Raw genomic sequence first — 25,260 nt, forward strand, 5'->3', positions numbered from 1 at the left:
ATCTCTGCTGGAAGACGCCCAAAAGACAACCGAGACTCAGAATACCCAAAACATCAGAAAGATCCACAAGATCTAAAGACCCAGAAGGTCAACATAAAAAACAAAAAACACCACACTTAAGAGATCCTCAAAATTCACCAGATCTTAACCCCCCCCCCAAAAAAACCCAAACTAAAAACAACTGAAGATTCACAAGATGCAGCGGCTGGAGGTCTGAACACGTCACTATATGATGTGTGTGTGTGGGTGTGTGTTGAAACGTGTCCCCGTTGGGTGTCTGCTTCTCTGTTCTGCTCACTTTGTGTTCCAGCCAATAAAAAGAGTTCACGAGTCGACGAGATGTTTGTGGAAATGTAAATGTTGGTGTGTAAAGAGTTTCTGAACCCTGTGAAGCCTCTTCACACTGCTACTGTAACCACAGGAGTTTCACAGGGGTCACAGCGAGGGTCCAGGGGTCACCGCCTTTGGGTCTCGATTACACGAGTTTTTCAAGTGAAAACATTTTCCTAGCATTTTGGAGCTCCGTCAAAATGTACTCCTTTGTTTTCAAAATGTTGCCAGGTCAACATGAACCCTTTCTGAAACAAAAAGGAAAAATAGGTGTTTTCACTTGAAATGCTGCTGTAATAGCAGAACCTAGATCCACGTCTGAAGTCCTTCATTCTGTTGTATTAACACAATGTCCCTCAGTCATTAAAGACGTTACAGTTACTCAAACCCTGGCTTGGATCTGGCCGTTGGACCCCATGTTTTACCTCCTGGATTAGACGACTGGTGTTTGTCAGTTTAGCTAGTTTTTTTACTTCATGCTCATTTAATAAAAAGTTAATACTAACATGATTGTATGATGAAATAAATATTTGATCATCTGACAAAATGTGTTTGGATATTTAATGACTTGTATACATGTCTACTGGTACCAACAAACCAAACCAGGTGAAAATATGCTGTGAGCTCTGAGTTGTTGCTATTTTTATTGTGTAAAAATCTCATTCGTATGTAGAAGTGAACGTACTGGATGAGAACGCGGTCCTCATCCAAGATGGCGGTGCCGCTATCATCTTAGTCTGCATGTGCACTCAATCCTCATCAAACCTGGTTGCTGCGCTGATACATCGGCTTAACACGCAACGGCCTTGAATAAAGAATATCTGTTTATTTATCTACTGATCTACATCGATGTGTTAATCTACTTGGTAATGTAATGTTTGTCTACTTCAACGTGAACCACCTTGTATTGAGCCATCTTCAGCTGCATTGATCTACACATCATACTCCTCACTGATTGGCTGAGTCTGCACTGGCCGTGAATCGTGGTGATTGGTGTACGTCGTGACGTAATGACGCCAGCACCCGGAACTCCGATGACACGCGCAGGAAAAACATGGCGGCCGACATAGAGCATATCTTCCAGGACTTTATTCTGAACAAAATCAGGGAGATTGAGGACCAGAAGGAGGATAGAGGGTGCGTTAGAGTCTGTTTTGTTCAAATCTTCTAGTCGTGTTATTGATGTGTGGGTGTGTGGTGGAGGAGTCTGAGGCTCAGTGGCTGCAGGCTGAAGCTAACGTGGCTAACGCGCTCTGTGGACTGTTTCTTCTGACAGTGTGTGTGCAGGAGCTGCAGTGGACGGAGCGGGACAGGATCCGGCTCAGGGACCGGGTCTAGGTCCGGATGTAGGACCGGTACCGGGTCCAGGACCGGATCCAGTTCAGGAGCACGCGCATAAGAAGCACAAGAAGCCGAAGAAACATAAGAGCAAGAAGAAGAAGAACCGAGAGAGAGACAGTGGCTCGGAGTCTGGGACGGACGCAGAGAGAGACAGGTGAAAGAGACATCCTCGCGATGCTTCATCGTCACCGTGTGCCTCCACCCTCCTCTTTCTCCTCTGCTTCATCTCCTTTCCTCCTCCTCTCCTCCATCCTCTCCCCCCTCCTCCTCCTCTTCTCCTCCCACCTCTCACCCCTCATCCTCCTCTTTCTCCGCTTCATCTCCTTTCCTCCTCCTCTCCTCCATCCTCTCCCCCTCCTCCTCCTCCTCTCCCCCCTCATCCTCCTCTTTCTCCGCTTCATCTCCTTTCCTCCTCCTCTCCTCCATCCTCTCCCTCCTCATCCTCCTCCTCTTCTCCTCCCTCCTCTCACCCCTCATCCTCCTCCTCTTCTCCTCCCCCTCATCCTCCTCTTTCTCCGCTTCATCTCCTTTCCTCCTCCTCTCCTCCATCCTCTCCCCCTCCTCCTCCTCTTCTCCTCCCTCCTCTCACCCCTCATCCTCCTCCTCTTCTCCTCCCCCCTCATCCTCCTCTTTCTCCTCTACTTCATCTCCTTTCCTCCTCCTCCTCCCTCCTCTCCCCCCTCCTCCTCCTCTTCTCCTCCCTCCTCTCACCCCTCATCCTCCTCCTCTTCTCTCCCCTCATCCTCCTCTTTCTCCGCTTCATCTCCTTTCCACCTCTCCCCCCTCATCCTCCTCTTTCTCCTCTGCTTCCTCTTTCTCTGCTCCATCTCCTTTCCTCCTCCTCTTCTCCTTCCTCCTCTCCCTCCTTCTCTGCTTCATCTCCTTTCCTCCTCCTCTTCTCCTTCCTCCTCTCCCCCCTATCATCCTCCTCTTCTCCTTCCTCCTCCCCCCCATCACCCTCCTCTTCTCCTTCCTCCTCTCCCCCCTCATCCTCCTCTTCCTCCTGGCGATGAGCACAGATGAAGGTCAGGAGGAAGATGATGTCGATGTGTGAGTCTCGAAGCTTCCTGTTTCTTTACTGTCTTTCTGTTTCTGTGTCCTAGAAGAGGAACATCTCCACAGACCTCCAAGGATCCAGGTGAGTGTGTAACAGATTGTCACAAACTGCTGTATTTCACTAAAATAACTTGTTAGTGTTGTTTCCTGCTCATGTGTGCTGTTCTCGTGCCTGTCCCTTTAAGTTTGTTTTTTTCATGTGTGTTATCACGGCAAGGTGCTCCGCGCATGCGCACTCCGGTCAGAGCTGTAAGCGGCACTGTCGGAGGTGTGTGGGAGTTTGAGCGCGCTCCTCTTTGTTAAAGTTTATAGGCTAAAATTCATGTCTTCAAAGTTGTGTTGAGTGTTGTGGGTGATTGTGTCCAGTGTGAAAGTTATGTTCCTAGAGTTTAGTCAGGTTCTGTGCATTAAAAACGTACTCATACGGCAGTGGGAGGTGAAAAGCTAACTGCTATGTTAGCTTAGCAGGCTTCCTCCATCAGTTCAGACGCGTGTTGTTTGCTTGCAGAGGAAGAGGAGAGTTGCTGCCGAGGTACACCAGCTCATGTAATGTTTTTCATTGGAACAGAATGAAAGTGATCCAGAAGACAGGCCTTGTTCTGAGATCTCTTCATTCAACAAAAAAATCACACCGCAGAGAAGGAAAACCACACCAGTTACATGTGGAAGCTCCTCATGTGACCTCTGACCTCTGAAGATACCGCCCCTAACAGCCTGGTTCTTCTCCAGGTGACGATGGAGACAGCAGAAGTCGCAGCCATCACTCCACGGGGAAGAAGAAGAAGAAGAAGAAGAAGAAGAGGAGGAGGAGGAAAGGTGAAGACTCCTCGGACTCCGACGGGAAGCAGGAGGAGAGTTCATCACTGAGAAGACAGGAGGACCTGCCAGATATCATCCCCAAACAGGTGACAGTTCTCCAATTGCAAAAAATAGACCCTCCAGAACCAAAACACGAAGAGAGCAATGCCTCACCTATAAAACCTAAAAATGTACGTGCACCCAAAAGCTGAAAATGGCATGCCTCCCAAAATATTTGGATTTTTATAAATCGCTATAAATCCTTTTTTAGATTTTATAAAAAGACTCAGTGGACTTTGGCACCCACTGCTTCGAATTCCAGAGTGAGTGGATGAAACACAGAGCCTCCACAGTGCAGCGCTCTATATACATGCTGAATCAGATAGACCAGGGGTCGGCAACCTTTAATGCTCCAAGAGCCGTTTGGTCCCGTTTCCCTCTGAACACAACACCCAGAGAGCCACACATTTTATTTTGACAGTCCCACAGGAAGACCATGCCAGGAGGACACGACACACAAAACCTTCTTCACTGCTGGTTGACGACTTACAACTAATAAACTAAACTACATGAACTAAGCAACAAAAACACAACACAACACAATTATTACCAACACTACAAACCTAACATAACCCCCAATAATTACATTTAAAACACGACAAACATAAACTCCCATAATGCATTGCAGCTCTCAGCTCCTTTATCGCTACACATTATTAAAATGGAAGATAAATGTGGGAGATGTGGATTGTTAGAACCATGAGTGTGATGGTGTGGCTTTAATGTCCTGTAGTTGTGGAATTCACTAGAATGTTCCGTCACTCTCAACAAGTCTGTAATGGACCTCCTGGAACTGTGGGCTTTTACTGTGAAAGGTACAGGAAGCTCCCAGCTTCAGGTACCAGTTGAGCTGCTGTCCAGCAATTCTACGTTCTTCATGCTATTATTGTTGTGTTATTGCTGCAACTACATTTGTAGTGGGACTGCGCTCTGGGTGGCCTTGCCTCCTTACGTCCCTCTCTGGGTGGCCTTGCCTTCTTACGTCCCTCTCTGGGTGGCTTTGCCTCCTTACGTCCCTCTCTGGGTGGCCTTGCCTCCTTACGTCCCTCTCTGGTGGCCTTGCCTCCTTACGTCCCTCTCTGGTGGCCTTGCCTCCTTACGTCCCTCTCTGGTGGCCTTGCCTCCTTACGTCCCTCTCTGGGTGGCCTTGCCTCCTTACGTCCCTCTCTGGGTGGCCTTGCCTTCTTACGTCCCTCTCTGGTGGCCTTGCCTCCTTACGTCCCTCTCTGGTGGCCTTGCCTCCTTACGTCCCTCTCTGGTGGTCTGGGTGGCCTTGCCTCCTTACGTCCCTCTCTGGTGGCCTTGCCTCCTTACGTCCCTCTCTGGTGGCCTTGCCTCCTTACGTCCCTCTCTGGGTGGCCTTGCCTTCTTACGTCCCTCTCTGGGTGGCCTTGCCTTCTTACGTCCCTCTCTGGTGGCTTTGCCTCCTTACGTCCCTCTCTGGTGGCCTTGCCTCCTTACGTCCCTCTCTGGTGGCCTTGCCTCCTTACGTCCCTCTCTGGTGGCCTTGCCTCCTTACGTCCCTCTCTGGTGGCTTTGCCTCCTTACGTCCCTCTCTGGTGGCCTTGCCTCCTTACGTCCCTCTCTGGTGGCCTTGCCTCCTTACGTCCCTCTCTGGTGGCCTTGCCTCCTTACGTCCCTCTCTGGTGGCCTTGCCTCCTTACGTCCCTCTCTGGTGGCCTTGCCTACTTACGTCCCTCTCTGGTGGCCTTGCCTCCTTACGTCCCTCTCTGGGTGGCCTTGCCTCCTTACGTCCCTCTCTGGGTGGCCTTGCCTTCTTACGTCCCTCTATGGTGGCCTTGCCTTCTTACGTCCCTCTCTGGTGGCCTTGCCTCCTTACGTCCCTCTCTGGTGGCCTTGCCTCCTTACGTCCCTCTCTGGTGGTCTGGGTGGCCTTGCCTCCTTACGTCCCTCTCTGGGTGGCCTTGCCTCCTTACGTCCCTCTCTGGTGGCTTTGCCTTCTTACGTCCCTCTCTGGGTGGCCTTGCCTCCTTACGTCCCTCTCTGGTGGCCTTGCCTCCTTACGTCCCTCTCTGGTGGCCTTGCCTCCTTACGTCCCTCTCTGGTGGCTTTGCCTCCTTACGTCCCTCTCTGGGTGGCCTTGCCTCCTTACGTCCCTCTCTGGGTGGCCTTGCCTCCTTACGTCCCTCTCTGGGTGGCCTTGCCTTCTTACGTCCCTCTCTGGTGGCCTTGCCTTCTTACGTCCCTCTCTGGGTGGCTTTGCCTCCTTACGTCCCTCTCTGGTGGCCTTGCCTCCTTACGTCCCTCTCTGGCGGCCTTGCCTCCTTACGTCCCTCTCTGGGTGGCTTTACCTCCTTACGTCCCTCTCTGGTGGCCTTGCCTCCTTACGTCCCTCTCTGGTGGCCTTGCCTCCTTACGTCCCTCTCTGGGTGGCCTTGCCTCCTTACGTCCCTCTCTGGGTGGCCTTGCCTTCTTACGTCCCTCTCTGGTGGCCTTGCCTTCTTACGTCCCTCTCTGGGTGGCTTTGCCTCCTTACGTCCCTCTCTGGTGGCCTTGCCTCCTTACGTCCCTCTCTGGTGGCCTTGCCTCCTTACGTCCCTCTCTGGTGGCCTTGCCTCCTTACGTCCCTCTCTGGTGGCCTTGCCTCCTTACGTCCCTCTCTGGTGGCCTTGCCTCCTTACGTCCCTGCAGGATGAACTGCAGTGGGACGGAGGCTCAAGGAGCCTCAGTGGAGGGACCAAGGAGCCGCGGGGTGCCGACCCCCTGAGATAGACTGATTGGTACGCACCTTGTCACAGTCGATAATCATTTAAAGAACCTTGAGAACACAAGAACACGTTTATGATCACGTGGATCAATAAGTCTGATTTGTGAAGACATTAAATGTATAAGATGCGTCTGGCTTCATTTCTCCACCATCTGCGCCACCAGTTTCCCCCGTGTCTAAAATATGTGTTTGCTCAGGCTGCTCGATTAATCGAGTTTTAATCGCCATTATGATTTTGGCTCCAGACGATCTCAGCATTCATGTAATGGAGGAAAAACGTTTTCCTTGTGAGACGCGTATTTGGCTGCAGGACCGCCATTCTCAGTCATTTCCAATGCAGCCTCCACTGTCAGGCTCCCTCCACTGTCAGGCTCCCTCCACTGTCAGGCTCCCTCCACTGTCAGACAGGAAATGACGACACATTTAACCAGAACGTGCAGGCGCTAGCTACTTAGCAGTAAGTTACTACTTTAAAATTTCCTGATAAAGTTGTGAATGTATGGTTTCCTGCGTGTGCTCACCGTTGTTATACCTGCTGTAAACTAACATATTGATGATGATAATAACACCAGTGGTTTAGGTTCCATGTCTTTTTAAAGCTAAGTCATGCTAACGGTGGCTACTAGCATGACTTAGCTTTAAGTACTGAGCCTCACAGGCCAAAGTATCAACATATCATGTAAAGCAACATGATTCGTTACTGTAGCTTATATTAGTATCTACAGTTATTTATTTATTCTTTTAAAAAGACTGAACGCAGTACAACAGTTTATTTTTTACTACTACATTACAGGACATGTTTATATATTCAACAGTTTTTTTAAACATGTTCAATAAATGATGTTCCAAAATCACAAACATAATCGTGATTTCAATATTGCCCAAAGTAATCGTGTATATGATTTTTTTCATAATCGGGCAGCCCCAGTGTGTGTGAGGTTTAAAGTTGGCGCATGTTTAGATTACAACGTTTGCATGGGAAGTGGCGGACAAATCGTTCAGGATCCGTTTTGTGCTCAAGCAACCTTTATAGATGAGGCCCCAGAACCGTTTCCGTGGAAACAGTAAAACGCTGTGACTCTGTACCCATGGATACAGGGGGAAATGTATCTTTTTAAAAACACGCTCTTGTGAAGCAGTCCACCAACATCCAATCAGAACGGACACATGTGTTTCCTGTTGGCGTGTCGCTCAGTAACAGACATGACTGTGGTTTGCTGCTCGTGAACAGGACAACTCCGCTAAAGGCCGAGGGGACGAGGACAGACGCTCTCCGTCACCTTCCACACAGAGAAGCTCTCCGACCCCCCAGAGCGCCACCTCCGGGTAAGAGAGAGGTCTGTGGCGAAAGGTGCTGAGGACTCCGGTGTGATCTGATGAGTCATGCTCTGACCTGTCTCTGCCAGTCCCTGTGAAACCAGGCCGGCTCTGGAGGAACCCCCACAGTCCACCCAGAATGAGTCGGGGGGTCTGGAGACGACTACGGTGGCCCTGGAGGTCGTGCAGAAGAACGAGGAGCCAGAAGAACAAGGTACCGCTTGATTTCTACTTTGAGAAAGAGCAATGGCTCCACAACAACACGATGACCCTGAAGCTTGTTTTCTCTGCCCTGCCTCCTCGTCCAGACGCTGCTGCCTTAGTGCCCACATCTTCTGAACCTGGAAACACCTCCACCCAGCAGGAGGCCCCCCCGAGCACCCCGCCAGTGAAGAGGAGCAAGAAACCCTCCCGGTCTCCTCTACGGAGCAAGGACGCCAAGTCCTCCAAGAAGAGAAGGCGATCCAAGTCTCCCCCCAGGAGATACAGGAGAGGGTCTCGCTCCAAAAGCCCCTCCCACAAGAAGAGGTCCAGGTCCAAAAGCCCCTCCCACAAGAAGAGGTCTCGCTCCAAAAGCCCCTCCCACAAGAAGAGGTCTCGCTCCAAGAGCCCCTCCCACAAGAAGAGGTCCAGGTCCAAAAGCCCCTCCCACAGGAAGAGGCCTTGCTCCAAAAGCCCCTCCCACAAGAAGAAGTCCAGGTCCAAAAGCCCCTCCCACAAGAAGAAGTCCAGGTCCAAAAGCCCCTCCCACAAGAAGAGGTCCAGGTCCAAAAGCCCCTCCCACAAGAAGAAGTCCAGGTCCAAAAGCCCCTCCCACAGGAAGAGGCCTTGCTCCAAAAGCCCCTCCCACAAGAAGAAGTCCAGGTCCAAAAGCCCCTCCCACAAGAAGAAGTCCAGGTCCAAAAGCCCCTCCCACAAGAAGAGGTCTCGCTCCAAGAGCCCCTCCCACAAGAAGAGGTCTCGCTCCAAGAGCCCCTCCCACAGGAAGAGGTCCAGGTCCAAAAGCCCCTCCCACAAGAAGAGGTCTCGGTCCAAAAGCCCCTCCCACAAGAAGAGGTCTCGCTCCAAGAGCCCCTCCCACAGGAAGAGGTCCAGGTCCAAAAGCCCCTCCCATAAGAAGAGGTCTCGCTCCAAAAGCCCCTCCCACAGGAAGAGGTCCAGGTCCAGGTAGAGACAGATTACTGTTGGTTTGGTTGAATGAATGAAAAGTGTCAGTGAATCCTCCTTGAAGTACTTTGAGTGGGACTGTCAGGACAGGGTCTGTAGGACAGGGTCTGTAGGACGCTAGACATGAGACCAGGAGCCATTGATCTGTATTGACGGTCTTTATTGACTGTATTGACGGGTCTTTATTGACGGTATTGACGGGTCTTTATTGACGGTATTGACGGGTCTTTATTGACGGTATTGACGGGTCTTTATTGACGGTATTGACTGGTCTTTATTGACTGTATTGACTGGTCTTTATTGACTGTATTGACGGGTCTTTATTGACGGTATTGACTGGTCTTTATTGACTGTATTGACGGGTCTTTATTGACGGTATTGACTGGTCTTTATTGACGGTATTGACGGGTCTTTATTGACGGTATTGACTGGTCTTTATTGACTGTATTGACAGGTCTTTATTGACGGTATTGACGGGTCTTTATTGACGGTATTGACTGGTCTTTATTGACTGTATTGACGGGTCTTTATTGACTGTATTGACGGGTCTTTATTGACGGTATTGACTGGTCTTTATTGACTGTATTGACGGTATTGACTGGTCTTTATTGACGGTATTGACGGGTCTTTATTGACGGTATTGACTGGTCTTTATTGACTGTATTGACGGGTCTTTATTGACGGTATTGACTGGTCTTTATTGACGGTATTGACTGGTCTTTATTGACGGTATTGATGGGTCTTTGTTGACGGTATTGACGGGTCTTTATTGACGGTATTGACGGGTCTTTATTGACGGGTCTTTATTGACGGTATTGACGGGTCTTTATTGACTGTATTGACGGGTCTTTATTGACGGGTCTTTATTGACGGTATTGACGGGTCTTTATTGACTGTATTGACTGGTCTTTATTGACTGTATTGACGGGTCTTTATTGACGGGTCTTTATTGACGGGTCTTTATTGACGGGTCTTTATTGACGGTATTGACGGGTCTTTATTGACTGTATTGACTGGTCTTTATTGACGGTATTGACGGGTCTTTATTGACTGTATTGACTGGTCTTTATTGACTGTATTGACGGGTCTTTATTGACGGTATTGACTGGTCTTTATTGACTGTATTGACGGGTCTTTATTGACGGTATTGACTGGTCTTTATTGACGGTATTGACGGGTCTTTATTGACGGTATTGACTGGTCTTTATTGACTGTATTGACAGGTCTTTATTGACGGTATTGACGGGTCTTTATTGACGGTATTGACTGGTCTTTATTGACTGTATTGACGGGTCTTTATTGACTGTATTGACGGGTCTTTATTGACGGTATTGACTGGTCTTTATTGACTGTATTGACGGTATTGACTGGTCTTTATTGACGGTATTGACGGGTCTTTATTGACGGTATTGACTGGTCTTTATTGACTGTATTGACGGGTCTTTATTGACGGTATTGACTGGTCTTTATTGACGGTATTGACTGGTCTTTATTGACGGTATTGATGGGTCTTTGTTGACGGTATTGACGGGTCTTTATTGACGGTATTGACGGGTCTTTATTGACGGGTCTTTATTGACGGTATTGACGGGTCTTTATTGACTGTATTGACGGGTCTTTATTGACGGGTCTTTATTGACGGTATTGACGGGTCTTTATTGACTGTATTGACTGGTCTTTATTGACTGTATTGACGGGTCTTTATTGACGGGTCTTTATTGACGGGTCTTTATTGACGGTATTGACGGGTCTTTATTGACTGTATTGACTGGTCTTTATTGACGGTATTGACGGGTCTTTATTGACTGTATTGACGGGTCTTTATTGACGGGTCTTCATTGACGGTATTGACTGGTCTTTATTGACTGTATTGACTGGTCTTTATTGACTGTATTGACGGGTCTTTATTGACGGGTCTTTATTGACGGTATTGACGGGTCTTTATTGACGGTATTGACTGGTCTTTATTGACGGTATTGACGGGTCTTTATTGACGGGTCTTTATTGACGGTATTGACGGGTCTTTATTGACGGTATTGACGGGTCTTTATTGACTCTATTGACGGGTCTTTATTGACTGTATTGACGGGTCTTTATTGACGGGTCTTTATTGACGGTATTGACGGGTCTTTATTGACTGTGTTGACGGGTCTTTATTGACTGTATTGACGGGTCTTTATTGACGGTATTGACGTTATTGACGGTATTGACAGGTCTTTATTGACGGTATTGACTGGTCTTTATTGACGGGTCTTTATTGACGGTATTGACGGGTCTTTATTGACGGTATTGACGGGTCTTTATTGACGGTATTGACGTTATTGACGTTATTGACAGGTCTTTATTGACGTATTGACGGGTCGTTATTGACGGTATTGACGGGTCTTTATTGACGGTATTGACGTTATTGACGTTATTGACAGGTCTTTATTGACGTATTGACGGGTCGTTATTGACGGTATTGACGGGTCGTTATTGACTCTATTGACGGGTCTTTATTGACGGTATTGACGGGTCTTTATTGACGGTATTGACGGGTCTTTATTGACGGGTCTTTATTGACTGTATTGACGGTATTGACGGGTATTTGTTGACGGTATTGACGGGTCTTTATTGACTGTATTGACGGTATTGACGGGTCTTTGTTGACGGTATTGACGGTATTTATTGACGGTATTGATGGGTCTTTATTGACGGGTCTTTGTTGACAGTATTGACGGGTCTTTGTTGACGGTATTGACGGGTCTTTATTGACGGTATTGACGGGTCTTTATTGACGGTATTGACGGGTCTTTATTGACGGTATTGACGTTATTGACGTTATTGACAGGTCTTTATTGACGTATTGACGGGTCGTTATTGACGGTATTGACGGGTCTTTATTGACGGTATTGACGTTATTGACGTTATTGACAGGTCTTTATTGACGTATTGACGGGTCGTTATTGACGGTATTGACGGGTCGTTATTGACTCTATTGACGGGTCTTTATTGACGGTATTGACGGGTCTTTATTGACGGTATTGACGGGTCTTTATTGACGGGTCTTTATTGACTGTATTGACGGTATTGACGGGTATTTGTTGACGGTATTGACGGGTCTTTATTGACTGTATTGACGGTATTGACGGGTCTTTGTTGACGGTATTGACGGTATTTATTGACGGTATTGATGGGTCTTTATTGACGGGTCTTTGTTGACAGTATTGACGGGTCTTTGTTGACGGTATTGACGGGTCTTTATTGACGGTATTGACGGGTCTTTATTGACGGTATTGACGGGTCTTTGTTGACAGTATTGACGGGTCTTTGTTGACGGTATTGACGGGTCTTTGTTGACGGTATTGACGGGTCTTTATTGACGGTATTGACGGGTCTTTGTTGACGGTATTGACGGGTCTTTGTTGACGGTATTGACGGGTCTTTATTGACGGGTCTTTGTTGACGGTATTGACGGGTCTTTGTTGACGGTATTGACGGGTCTTTATTGACGGTATTGACGGGTCTTTATTGACGGTATTGACGGGTCTTTGTTGACAGTATTGACGGGTCTTTGTTGACGGTATTGACGGGTCTTTATTGACGGTATTGACGGGTCTTTATTGACTGTATTGACGGTATTTATTGACGGTATTGACGGGTCTTTATTGACGGTATTGACGGGTATTTATTGACTGTATTGACGGTATTTATTGACGGTATTGACGGGTCTTTATTGACGGTATTGACGGGTCTTTATTGACGGCATTGACGGGTCTTTATTGACGGTATTGACAGGTCTTTATTGACGGGTCTTTATTGACGGGTCTTTATTGACGGTATTGACAGGTCTTTATTGACGGGTCTTTATTGACGGGTCTTTATTGATGGTATTGACGGGTCTTTATTGACGGTATTGACGGGTCTTTATTGACGGCATTGACGGGTCTTTATTGACGGGTCTTTATTGACGGTCTTGACGGGTCTTTATTGACGGTATTGACGGGTCTTTATTGACGGTCTTGACGGGTCTTTATTGACGGTATTGACGGGTCTTTATTGACGGCATTGACGGGTCTTTATTGACGGGTCTTTATTGACGGTATTGACGGGTCTTTATTGACGGGTCTTTATTGACGGGTCTTTATTGACGGTCTTGACGGGTCTTTATTGACGGTATTGACGGGTCTTTATTGACGGGTCTTTATTGACGGTATTGACGGGTCTTTATTGACGGTCTTGACGGGTCTTTATTGACGGTATTGACAGGTCTGTAAGGTCAAACGTTGACGGTCACAATGTGTTACAGTCACTAAATTAGACTACCCGTCCCCCCCTTCGGTGTCTCTACAGGTCCGGAGGACGCAGGTCGTCCCGGAGGTCTCGCTCTCGCTCTGCGTCACGCAGCCGAAAGAGAGTAACGTACAGCCAGAGGGACCGCTGGAAACGGGAGCCCAGCCACTCCCCCGTACTCATCCTCCGAAAAAATAGATCCCCATCTCGGAAGCACTGCAGTCCCCAGCGGATCAGCGACCTGGGTCAGACTGCCACATTGATTCACACCACGTAGACATACGCCACATAGACCACCACGTCTACGTGGCGTATATGTACACCACATATAGCGTCACCTCAGTGTACACTATGGAGATATAGATATACACCACATAGATTCACACTTGGATTGTTCTCAGTTCCTCTGCGTGACGTCCACCTCACTTCCTGTGTGTCCCTCCTCATGCTCGAGATGTCCTGTTTCCTCAGATAAGGAGCAGTTGTTGGAGATTGCGAAAGCGAACGCTGCCGCCATGTGTGCCAAAGCCGGGATGCCGGTCCCTGCCAGCCTGAGGACGTCCATGCTGCCTCTGGCTCTGCCCAGCATGGCCATGAACGCTGCCATGGCCAGCATGACGGCCGGTACGTCTCCAGTCAGCAGCCCGTCTTCAAAGAGAACGCTTTTTTGAAAAGTTGCGTTTTCAAACACTCGTAATGTTTAAAGCCTGAGAATTTGACATGTCTGGCATTTGTGTCCCTCACAGCTACGGTGACCGCAGCCCTGTCCAACATGTCCACCCTGTCCTCTCTGTTGCCGCTGCCCTCCATCTCCAACAAGTCCCCGTCCTCCTCCACCCAGCCCTCAACCACTCTGGAGGAGGTGAGGAGGAGGGTGGAGAAGCAGGCCAACAGCCTTAGCATCAAGGAGTTCACTGACGTAAGAGAGCATGTCCTCCATCAACCTCCAACCTTCTCCTTTCATGTCCTCCATCAACCTCCTCCTTTCATGTCCTCCATCAACCTCCAACCTTCCCCTTTCGTGTCCTCCATCAACCTCCAACCTTCTCTCTCATGTCCTCCATCAACCTCCAACCTTCTCTCTCATGTCCTCCATCAACCTCCAACCTTCTCCTTTCATGTCCTCCATCAACCTCCAACCTTCTCCTTTCATGTCCTCCATCAACCTCCAACCTTCTCTCTCATGTCCTCCATCAACCTCCAACCTTCTCTCTCATGTCCTCCATCAACCTCCAACCTTCTCCCTCATGTCCTCCATCAACCTCCAACCTTCTCTCTCATGTCCTTAATCAACCTCCAACCTTCTCCTTTCATGTCCTCCATCAACCGCCAACCTTCTCCTTTCATGTCCTCCATCAACCTCCAACCTTCTCTCTCATGTCCTCCATCAACCTCCAACCTTCTCTCTCACGTCCTCCATCAACCTCCATCCTTCTCCATTCATGTCCTCTTTCAACCTCCAACCTTCTCCTTTCATGTCCTTCATCAACCTCCAACCTTCTCCTTTCATGTCTTCCATCAACCTCCAACCTTCTCTCTCATGTCCTTCATCAACCTCCAACCTTCTCCCTCATGTCCTCCATCAACCTCCAACCTTCTCTCTCATGTCCTTCATCAACCTCCAACCTTCTCCCTCATGTCCTCCATCAACCTCCAACCTTCTCTCTCATGTCCTTAATCAACCTCCAACCTTCTCCTTTCATGTCCTCCATCAACCGCCAACCTTCTCCTTTCATGTCCTCCATCAACCTCCAACCTTCTCTCTCATGTCCTCCATCAACCTCCAACCTTCTCTCTCACGTCCTCCATCAACCTCCATCCTTCTCCATTCATGTCCTCTTTCAACCTCCAACCTTCTCCTTTCATGTCCTTCATCAACCTCCAACCTTCTCCTTTCATGTCTTCCATCAACCTCCAACCCTCTCCTTTCATGTCCTTCATCAACCTCCAACCTTCTCCTCTCTCATGACCTCCATCAACCTCCAACCTTCTCTCTCATGTCCTCCTCATGGTGTTTCATCTCCTTGTAGAAGTGTCAGATGATCGTGGACAGCTCAGCTGAGCTGCCGGTGGCTCTTCCTCACGTCTCCGATGAAGAGGATGATGGGAAATCCTTTGCAGCATCGACTCTCCGAGAGCAGAAAGTCATCAACTTCAGCATCAACGTAAGAGGCTTTCACTTCCTGTGTGTCTGAGTGTTACGTCCACCTCACTTCCTGTGTGTCTGAGTGGAACGTCCACCTCACTTCCTGTGAGTCTGAGTGGAACGTCCACCTCACTTCCTGTGTGTCTGAGTGGAACGTCCACCTCACTTCCTGTGTGTCTGAGTGGAACGTCCACCTCACTTCCTGTGTGTCTGAGTGAAACGTCCACCTCACTTCCTGTGTGTCTGAGTGGAACGTCCACCTCACTTCCTGTGTGTCTGAATAATGTCCACCTCACTTCCTGTGAGTCTGAATAATGTCCACCTCACTTCCTGTGAGTCTGAGTGGAACGTCCACCTCACTTCCTGTGTGTCTGAGTGGAACGTCCACCTCACTTCCTGTGTGTCTGAGTGGAACGTCCACCTAACTTCCTGTGAGTCTGAATAACGTCCACCTCACTTCCTGTGAGTCTCAATGGAAAGTCCACCTCACTTCCTGTGTGTCTGAGTGGAACATCCACCTCACTTCCTGTGTGTCTGAGTGGAACGTCCACCTCATTTCCTGTGAGTCTGAATAACGTCCACCTCACTTCCTGTGAGTCTGAATGGAACGTCCACCTCACTTCCTGTGAGTCTGAATAACGTCCACCTCACTTCCTGTGAGTCTGAGTGGAACGTCCACCTCACTTCCTGTGTGTCTGAGTGGAACGTCCACCTCACTTCCTGTGAGTCTGAATAACGTCCACCTCACTTCCTGTGAGTCTGAGTGGAACGTCCACCTCACTTCCTGTGAGTCTGAATAACGTCCACCTCACTTCCTGTGAGTCTGAGTGGAACGTCCACCTCACTTCCTGTGTGTCTGAGTGGAACGTCCACCTCACTTCCTGTGAGTCTGAGTGGAACATCCACCTCACTTCCTGTGTGTCTGAGTGGAACATCCACCTCACTTCCTGTGAGTCTGAATAACGTCCACCTCACTTCCTGTGAGTCTGAGTGGAACGTCCACCTCACTTCCTGTGAGTCTGAGTGGAACGTCCACCTCACTTCCTGTGTGTCTGAGTGGAACGTCCACCTCACTTCCTGTGAGTCTGAATGTAACGTCCACCTCACTTCCTGTAAGAACGTCCACCTCACTTCCTGTGTGTCTGAGTGTAACGTCCACCTCACTTCCTGTGAGTCTGAATGTAACGTCCACCTCACTTCCTGTAAGAACGTCCACCTCACTTCCTGTGTGTCTGAGGGGAACGTCCACCTCACTTCCTGTGAGTCTGAGTGGAACGTCCACCTCACTTCCTGTGAGTCTGAGTGGAACGTCCACCTCACTTCCTGTAAGATTGTTCACCTCACTTCCTGTGTGTCTGAGTGTAACGTCCACCTCACTTCCTGTGAGTCTGAATGTAACGTCCACCTCACTTCCTGTAAGAATGTCCACCTCACTTCCTGTGTGTCTGAGTGGAACGTCCACCTCACTTCCTGTGAGTCTGAATGTAACGTCCACCTCACTTCCTGTAAGAACGTCCACCTCACTTCCTGTGTGTCTGAATGTAACGTCCACCTCACTTCCTGTAAGAACGTCCACCTCACTTCCTGTGTGTCTGAATGTAACGTCCACCTCACTTCCTGTGAGTCTGAATGTAACGTCCACCTCACTTCCTGTAAGAACGTCCACCTCACTTCCTGTGTGTCTGAGGGGAACGTCCACCTCACTTCCTGTGAGTCTGAGTGGAACGTCCACCTCACTTCCTGTGTGTCTGAGTGGAACGTCCACCTCACTTCCTGTGAGTCTGAATGTAACGTCCAGCTCACTTCCTGTAAGAACGTCCACCTCACTTCCTGTGTGTCTGAGTGTAACGTCCACCTCATTTCCTGTGAGTCTGAATGTAACGTCCACCTCACTTCCTGTGAGTCTGAATGTAACGTCCACCTCACTTCCTGTAAGAACGTCCACCTCACTTCCTGTGTGTCTGAGTGGAACGTCCACCTCACTTCCTGTGTGTCTGAGTGGAACGTCCACCTCACTTCCTGTGAGTCTGAGTGGAACGTCCACCTCACTTCCTGTGTGTCTGAGTGGAACGTCCACCTCACTTCCTGTGTGTCTGAGTGGAACGTCCACCTCACTTCCTGTGTGTCTGAGGGGAACGTCCACCTCACTTGCTGTGTGAACGTCCACCTCACTTCCTGTGTCTTCAGAACCTGACTGTTCGTCCGGCTGGAAGGAGTGACGCAGACATGGCCAAAGAGTTTCCCGTATCCTCGGGATCTCAGCACCGGAAGAAGGTCTGCAGAACCTCCAGAACCTGTACAAGCCGTAGAACCTGGTCTGTCCCTCATGTCCCTCATGTTGTCCTCAGGAGGGGGAGGGGGCGTACGGAGAGTGGGTTCCTGTGGAGAAATCGTGTGAGAAGACCTCCAGAAAAGCTCCCGCACACACTTCTCCAGGAGCAGAACCTCCAGCGGAGGTCCAGGTCCAGCCCGAGGAGAACGTCTTCCCAGAGCCACTCCTCCAGGTCAGCCCCCCCCGTCACATGACCCAGGTGTTCCTCTCTATGTGTCTCTGTCTCATGTCTGTCTCTCTGTGCCCTGCAGTCGGTGGACATCACCCAGGCGGTGACGGAGAGGATTCGAGCTCAGCGCCGGCTGGCGGAGAACCCCTATGACATCACCGCCATCTGCATGCTGAGCCGGGCCCAGGAGCAGGTCTGGTCCCCGGTTCTCCTTGTCCCGCCGGTTCTACTGCTGATGAAGTCCTGCTGCTAATTCCACATGTTGTCTTCTGGTAGGTGGACGCCTGGGCCCAGTCCAACACGGTTCCGGGTCTGTTCACGGGTTCTACTGGAGCCCAGGTTCTGAGCTCGGAGGAACTGAGCTCCAGTGGCCCACAAGCCTGGCTCAAGAAGGTAGGGACCTGGACCAGGGACCCGGGACCAGGGACCAGGGTGGTCCTGCAGGACCAGCAGGAACCCTTGACTGAACTGTGTGTGTGTGTAGGACCAGTTCCTCCGAGCAGCTCCGGTCTCTGGAGGAGTGGGAGAGTTCCTCATGAGGAAGATGGGCTGGAGAACCGGAGAAGGCCTGGGAAGGAACCGGGAAGGAACCGTGGAACCCATCGTGATCGACTTCAAGGTGGACCGCAAAGGTCTGACTCTCTGTACTCTGTGTACTCTGTATACTCTGTATACTGTACACTGTACTCACTGTATACACTGTATACTGTATACTCTGTATACTGTACACTGTATACTGTATACTGTACACTGTACTCACTGTATACACTGTATACTGTATACTCTGTATACTGTACACTGTACACTGTACTCACGGTATACTGTACTCACTGTATACTCTGTATACTGTATACTCTGTATACTGTACACTGTACTCACGGTATACTGTACTCACTGTATACTCTGTATACACTGTACACTCTGTATACTGTATACTCTATATACTCTGTTCTCTATGTATACTCTGTGTACACTGTATCCTGTACACACTGTACACTCTGTACACTCTGTACTCTGTACTCTGTATACACTGTATACTCTGAACACTCTGTACTCTCTGTACACTCTGTATACACTGTATACTCTATATACTCTGTTCTCTATGTATACTCTGTGTACACTGTATCCTGTACACACTGTACACTCTGTACACTCTGTACTCTCTGTACTCTGTATACACTGTATACACTGTATACTCTATACACTATACACAATGTACACACAGTACACTCTATACACACTGTACACTCTATACACACTGTACACACAGTACACTCTATACGCAGTACACTCTATACACTCTATACACACTGTACACACAGTACACTCTATACACACAGTACACTCTATACACACTGTACACACTGTACACTCTATACACTATACACACTGTACACACAGTACACTCTATACACTATACACTCTATACACTATACACACTGTACACTCTATACGTTCTGTACACACAGTACACTCTATACACTATACACTCTACACTGTATACACTATACACACTGTACACACAGTACACTATATACACTCTATACTGTACACACTGTACACACTGTACACTCTATACACTATATACACTCTATACTGTACACACTATACACACTGTACACTACACTCTATACACACTGTACACACAGTACACTATACACTCTATACACAATGTACACACTGTACACACAGTACACTCTATACACACTGTACACTCTATACACACTGTACACACAGTACACTCTATACACACTGTACACACAATACACTCTATACACTATACACTCTACTCTGTATACACTCTATACACTATACACACTGTACACACTGTACACTCTATACACTCTGTACACACAGTACACACTATACACTCTACACTGTATACACTCTATACACTATACACACTGTACACACAGTACACTCTATACACTCTATACACACTGTACACACAGTGCACTCTATACACTATACACACTGTACACACTGTACACTCTATACACTCTATACACACTGTACACACAGTACACTCTATACACTATACACTCTATACACTCTACTCTGTATACACTCTATACACTATACACACTGTACACACAGTACACTATATACACTCTATACTGTACACACTATACACACTGTACACTCTATACACTCTGTACACACATTACACTCTATACACTATACACTCTACACTGTATACACTCTATACACTATACACACTGTACACACAGTACACTATATACCCTCTATACTGTACACACTATGCACACTGTACACACTGTACACTCTATACACTCTATACACACTGTACACACAGTACACTCTATACACTATATACACTCTATACTGTACACACTATACACACTGGACACAGTACACTCTATACACTCTATACACACTGTACACACAGTACACTCTATACACTCTACACTGTATACACTCTATGCACTATACACACTGTACACTCTATACACTCTATACACTCTATACACACTGTACACACAGTACACTCTATACACTATATACACTCTATACTGTACACACTATACACACTGGACACAGTACACTCTATACACTCTATACACACTGTACACACAGTACACTCTATACACTCTACACTGTATACACTCTATGCACTATACACACTGTACACTCTATACACTCTATACACACTGTATACACTCTATGCACTATACACACTGTACACTCTATACACTCTATACACACTGTATACACTCTATGCACTATACACACTGTACACTCTATACACTCTATACACACTGTATACACTCTATGCACTATACACACTGTACACTCTATACACTGTATACACTGTATACAGTGTATACAGTGTACACAGTGTACACACTCAGTGACGAGGTCTCTGTGTTCCAGGGTTACTAGCTGAAGGAGAAAAACCACAGAAACAAACTGGAGGACTGGTTGTGACCAAGGACCTGATGGGTAACACACACACACACACACACACACACACACACACACACACACACACACACACACACACACACACACACACACACACACACACACACACACACACACACACACACACACACATTCTGCTGTGCTCTCTCAACTGTGTGTGTGTGTGTGTGTGTGTGTGTGTGTGTGTGTGTGTGTGTGTGTGTGTGTGTGTGTGTGTGTGTGTGTGTGTGTGTGTGTGTGTGTGTGTGTGTGTGTGTGTGTGTGTGTGTGTGTGTGTGTGTGTGTGCAGGCAAGCACCCGGTGTCTGCTCTCATTGAGTTGTGTAACAAGAGACGCATCATGCAGCCGGACTTCGTCATGGTCCACCACAGTGGACCGGACCACCGCAAGAACTTCCTCTTCAAGGTGAGTCGCTGCTCCGCCTGCAGGACTCCATGGACCTGCTGGTCCGGGTCTCCCACCAGGACTCCATGGACCTGCTGGTCCAGGTCTTCATGGTCTGTCCTCTGGTCTCCCAGGTGACGGTGAACGGAGTGGACTACCAGCCTCAGACGGCCAGTCCCAACAAGAAGCATGCCAAGGCCATGGCGGCCACTGTGGCCCTGCAGGCTCTGGGAGAGGTGACACACACACACGCACACACACACACGCACGCACACACACACACACACACACACACACACACACACACACACACACACACACACACACACACACACACACACACACACACACACACACACACACACACACACACAGTCTTCAGAGGTTTTCATGGTGTGTCCTCTGCTGGTCTCCAGGTCTCTTCGGACGGTCCCGGACTCTACACCGGCCCCGTGTTCACTGCTGCCTCCACCGGGCCCCTGTTCTCCACATAGACCAGGGGCCCCGTGGTCACTGCTGCCTCCACCGGGCCCCTGTTCTCCACAGAGACCGGACCGAGGGTCTCACACACGTCCACTGTGTGTCCCGGACCAGTGGACTTCATGGTCTTTGTTTTGAAGGTGGTTCAAGGTGACACCATGTACTGCTGTCTGTACACGATGGTCCATGTCTGTATCAAACTGTACATATCAATGTCTGTAGCGTTACTTCTTCTGACTCAACTTGTAACAAACACTTCTTCTACATTTGTTGGAATAAAGATTTATTTATCTTTTATAGTACTGAGTGGTCTCCTGGGAACCAAAGAAATCCACCATTCCTCTCTCTACTGCTTTCTACCAACGTCTACAGTGTTCACCAGTTCACCATCATTGTGTCAATACACACAGCTCTCTCTACTGCTTTCTACCAACGTCTACAGTGTTCACCAGTTCACCATCATTGTGTCAATACACACAGCTCTCTCTACTGCTTTCTACCAACGTCTACAGTGTTCACCAGTTCACCATCATTGTGTCAATACACACAGCTCTCTCTACTGCTTTCTACCAACGTCTACAGTGTTCACCAGTTCACCATCATTGTGTCAATACACACAGCTCTCTCTACTGCTTTCTACCAACGTCTACAGTGTTCACCAGTTCACCATCATTGTGTCAATACACACAGCTCTCTCTACTGCTTTCTACCAACGTCTACAGTGTTCACCAGTTCACCATCATTGTGTCAATACACACAGCTCTCTCTACTGCTTTCTACCAACGTCTACAGTGTTCACCAGTTCACCATCATTGTGTCAATACACACAGCTCTCTCTACTGCTTTCTACCAACGTCTACAGTGTTCACCAGTTCACCATCATTGTGTCAATACACACAGCTCTCTTTACTGCTTTCTACCAACGTCTACAGTGTTCACCAGTTCACCATCATTGTGTCAATACAAGACGATTCTCACCGTCTGGAAGGATCACAAGACCACAGACAGTTGGTTCTTTTCCAAGGAAAGACGTTCAGGTGTCATGACGTGGAGTTGAACTCAGGGGTCTGCCTCAGCCTCACAGTCAGCAGGGGGTCCTGTTGTCACTGCAGTGGGACTTTCTCCCCATGCTCTCAGCCACTCACCCATTGGCTGAGGCTCTCAGCCACTCACCCATTGGCTGAGGCTGTCAGCCACTCACCCATTGGCTGAGGCTCTCAGGGTTTCACACCTTCTAATCCCCCAACCTTCAGCAAAAGCCTGAGGAGAGATTCTTCCTACTCTTCAACGGAGGAGGATATTTCTGGTACTGACTCCTAACCGGTGTGGTACTGACTCCTAACCAGTGTGGTACTGACCCCTAACCGGTGTGGTTCTCACTCCTAACCAGTGTGGTACTGACTCCTAACCAGTGTGGTTCTCACTCCTAACCGGTGTGGTACTGACTCCTAACCAGTGTGGTACTGGCTCCTAACCGGTGTGGTTCTCACTCTTAACCAGTGTGGTTCTCACCCCTAACCGGTGTGGTTCTCACCCCTAACCAGTGTGGTACTGACTCCTTACCAGTGTGGTTCTCACTCCTAACCGGTGTGGTACTCATTCCTAACCGGTGTGGTTCTCACTCCTAACCGGTGTGGTTCTCACTCCTAACCGGTGTGGTTCTCACTCTTAACCGGTGTGGTTCTCACTCTTAACCAGTGTGGTTCTCACCCCTAACCAGTGTGGTTCTCACTCTTAACCAGTGTGGTTCTCACCCCTAACCGGTGTGGTTCTCACCCCTAACCAGTGTGGTACTGACTCCTTACCAGTGTGGTTCTCACTCCTAACCGGTGTGGTTCTCACTCCTAACCGGTGTGGTTCTCACTCTTAACCGGTGTGGTTCTCACTCTTAACCAGTGTGGTTCTCACCCCTAACCAGTGTGGTTCTCACTCTTAACCAGTGTGGTTCTCACCCCTAACCGGTGTGGTTCTCACCCCTAACCAGTGTGGTACTGACTCCTTACCAGTGTGGTTCTCACTCCTAACCGGTGTGGTTCTCACTCCTAACCGGTGTGGTTCTCACTCTTAACCGGTGTGGTTCTCACTCTTAACCAGTGTGGTTCTCACTCTTAACCAGTGTGGTTCTCACCCCTAACCGGTGTGGTTATGTCATGAACACACACTCCAAAGTGCTCTGCAGGTAAACAACAACACTCATGTATGTCATGAACACACACTCCAAAGTGCTCTGCAGGTAAACAACAACACTCATGAATGTCATGAACACACACTCCAAAGTGCTCTTTAGGTAAACAACAACAACACTCATGAATGTCATGAACACACACTCCAAAGTGCTCTGCAGGTAAACAACAACACTCATGAATGTCATGAACACACACTCCAAAGTGCTCTGCAGGTAAACAACAACACTCATGAACGTCATGAACACACTCCAAAGTGCTCTGCAGGTAAACAACAACAACACTCATGAACGTCATGAACACACACTCCAAAGTGCTCTGCAGGTAAACAACAACACTCATGAACGTCATGAACACACACTCCAAAGTGCTCTGCAGGTAAACAACAACACTCATGTATGTCATGAACACACACTCCAAAGTGCTCTGCAGGTAAACAACAACACTCATGAATGTCATGAACACACACTCCAAAGTGCTCTGCAGGTAAACAACAACAACACTCATGAATGTCATGAACACACACTCCAAAGTACTCTGCAGGTAAACAACAACAACACTCATGAACGTCATGAACACACTCCAAAGTGCTCTGCAGGTAAACAACAACACTCATGAACGTCATGAACACACACTCCAAAGTGCTCTGCAGGTAAACAACAACACTCATGAACGTCATGAACACACACTCCAAAGTGCTCTGCAGGTAAACAACAACACTCATGTATGTCATGAACACACACTCCAAAGTGCTCTGCAGGTAAACAACAACACTCATGAATGTCATGAACACACACTCCAAAGTGCTCTGCAGGTAAACAACAACAACACTCATGAATGTCATGAACACACACTCCAAAGTACTCTGCAGGTAAACAACAACAACACTCATGAACGTCATGAACACACTCCAAAGTGCTCTGCAGGTAAACAACAACACTCATGAACGTCATGAACACACACTCCAAAGTGCTCTGCAGGTAAACAACAACACTCATGAACGTCATGAACACACACTCCAAAGTGCTCTGCAGGTAAACAACAACACTCATGAATGTCATGAACACACACTCCAAAGTGCTCTGCAGGTAAACAACAACAACACTCATGAATGTCATGAACACACACTCCAAAGTGCTCTGCAGGTAAACAACAACACTCATGAATGTCATGAACACACACTCCAAAGTGCTCTGCAGGTAAACAACAACAACACTCATGAATGTCATGAACACACACTCCAAAGTACTCTGCAGGTAAACAACAACAACACTCATGAACGTCATGAACACACACTCCAAAGTGCTCTGCAGGTAAACAACAACAACACTCATGAATGTCATGAACACACACTCCAAAGTGCTCTGCAGGTAAACAACAACACTCATGAATGTCATGAACACACACTCCAAAGTGCTCTGCAGGTAAACAACAACAACACTCATGAACGTCATGAACACACACTCCAAAGTGCTCTGCAGGTAAACAACAACAACACTCATGAACGTCATGAACACACTCCAAAGTGCTCTGCAGGTAAACAACAACAAC

At 48.3% G+C, this 25,260-nt stretch overlaps 1 protein-coding gene across 1 annotated transcript; it reads left to right on the forward strand.

Moving 5' to 3' along the window:
• The first annotated feature begins 1,358 nt into the window (after positions 1-1,358).
• On the forward strand, positions 1,359-21,770 carry sonb (SON DNA and RNA binding protein b). Its single transcript, XM_080519951.1, has 20 exons — positions 1,359-1,467; positions 1,607-1,825; positions 2,775-2,809; positions 3,457-3,632; positions 7,545-7,639; positions 7,720-7,844; positions 7,939-8,797; positions 13,130-13,314; positions 13,541-13,693; positions 13,816-13,988; positions 15,100-15,234; positions 17,403-17,489; positions 17,564-17,719; positions 17,799-17,909; positions 17,993-18,109; positions 18,201-18,348; positions 20,612-20,680; positions 20,952-21,067; positions 21,181-21,282; positions 21,463-21,770. The coding sequence occupies exons 1-20, from the start codon at positions 1,385-1,387 to the stop codon at positions 21,538-21,540; spliced, it is 3,222 nt and encodes a 1,073-aa protein (XP_080376077.1). The 5' UTR covers positions 1,359-1,384; the 3' UTR covers positions 21,541-21,770.
• The last annotated feature ends 3,490 nt before the right edge of the window (positions 21,771-25,260 follow it).

The sequence above is a fragment of the Blennius ocellaris genome (genome assembly GCF_963422515.1).
Source record: "Blennius ocellaris genome assembly, chromosome: 24".
NCBI classification, from domain to species: Eukaryota; Metazoa; Chordata; class Actinopteri; order Blenniiformes; family Blenniidae; genus Blennius; species Blennius ocellaris.

What these genes read in the sequence shown, in the direction of transcription:
- sonb (XM_080519951.1), top strand. Translation starts at nt 1,385, where the DNA reads ATGGCGGCCGACATAGAGCATATCTTCCAGGACTTTATTCTGAACAAA. An exon ending in CGAGGAGCCAGAAGAACAAG is followed by an intron (nt 7,845 to 7,938) that starts GTACCGCTTGAT and finishes CTCCTCGTCCAG; the next exon opens with ACGCTGCTGCCTTAGTGCCC. An exon ending in GATCTCAGCACCGGAAGAAG is followed by an intron (nt 17,490 to 17,563) that starts GTCTGCAGAACC and finishes TGTTGTCCTCAG; the next exon opens with GAGGGGGAGGGGGCGTACGG.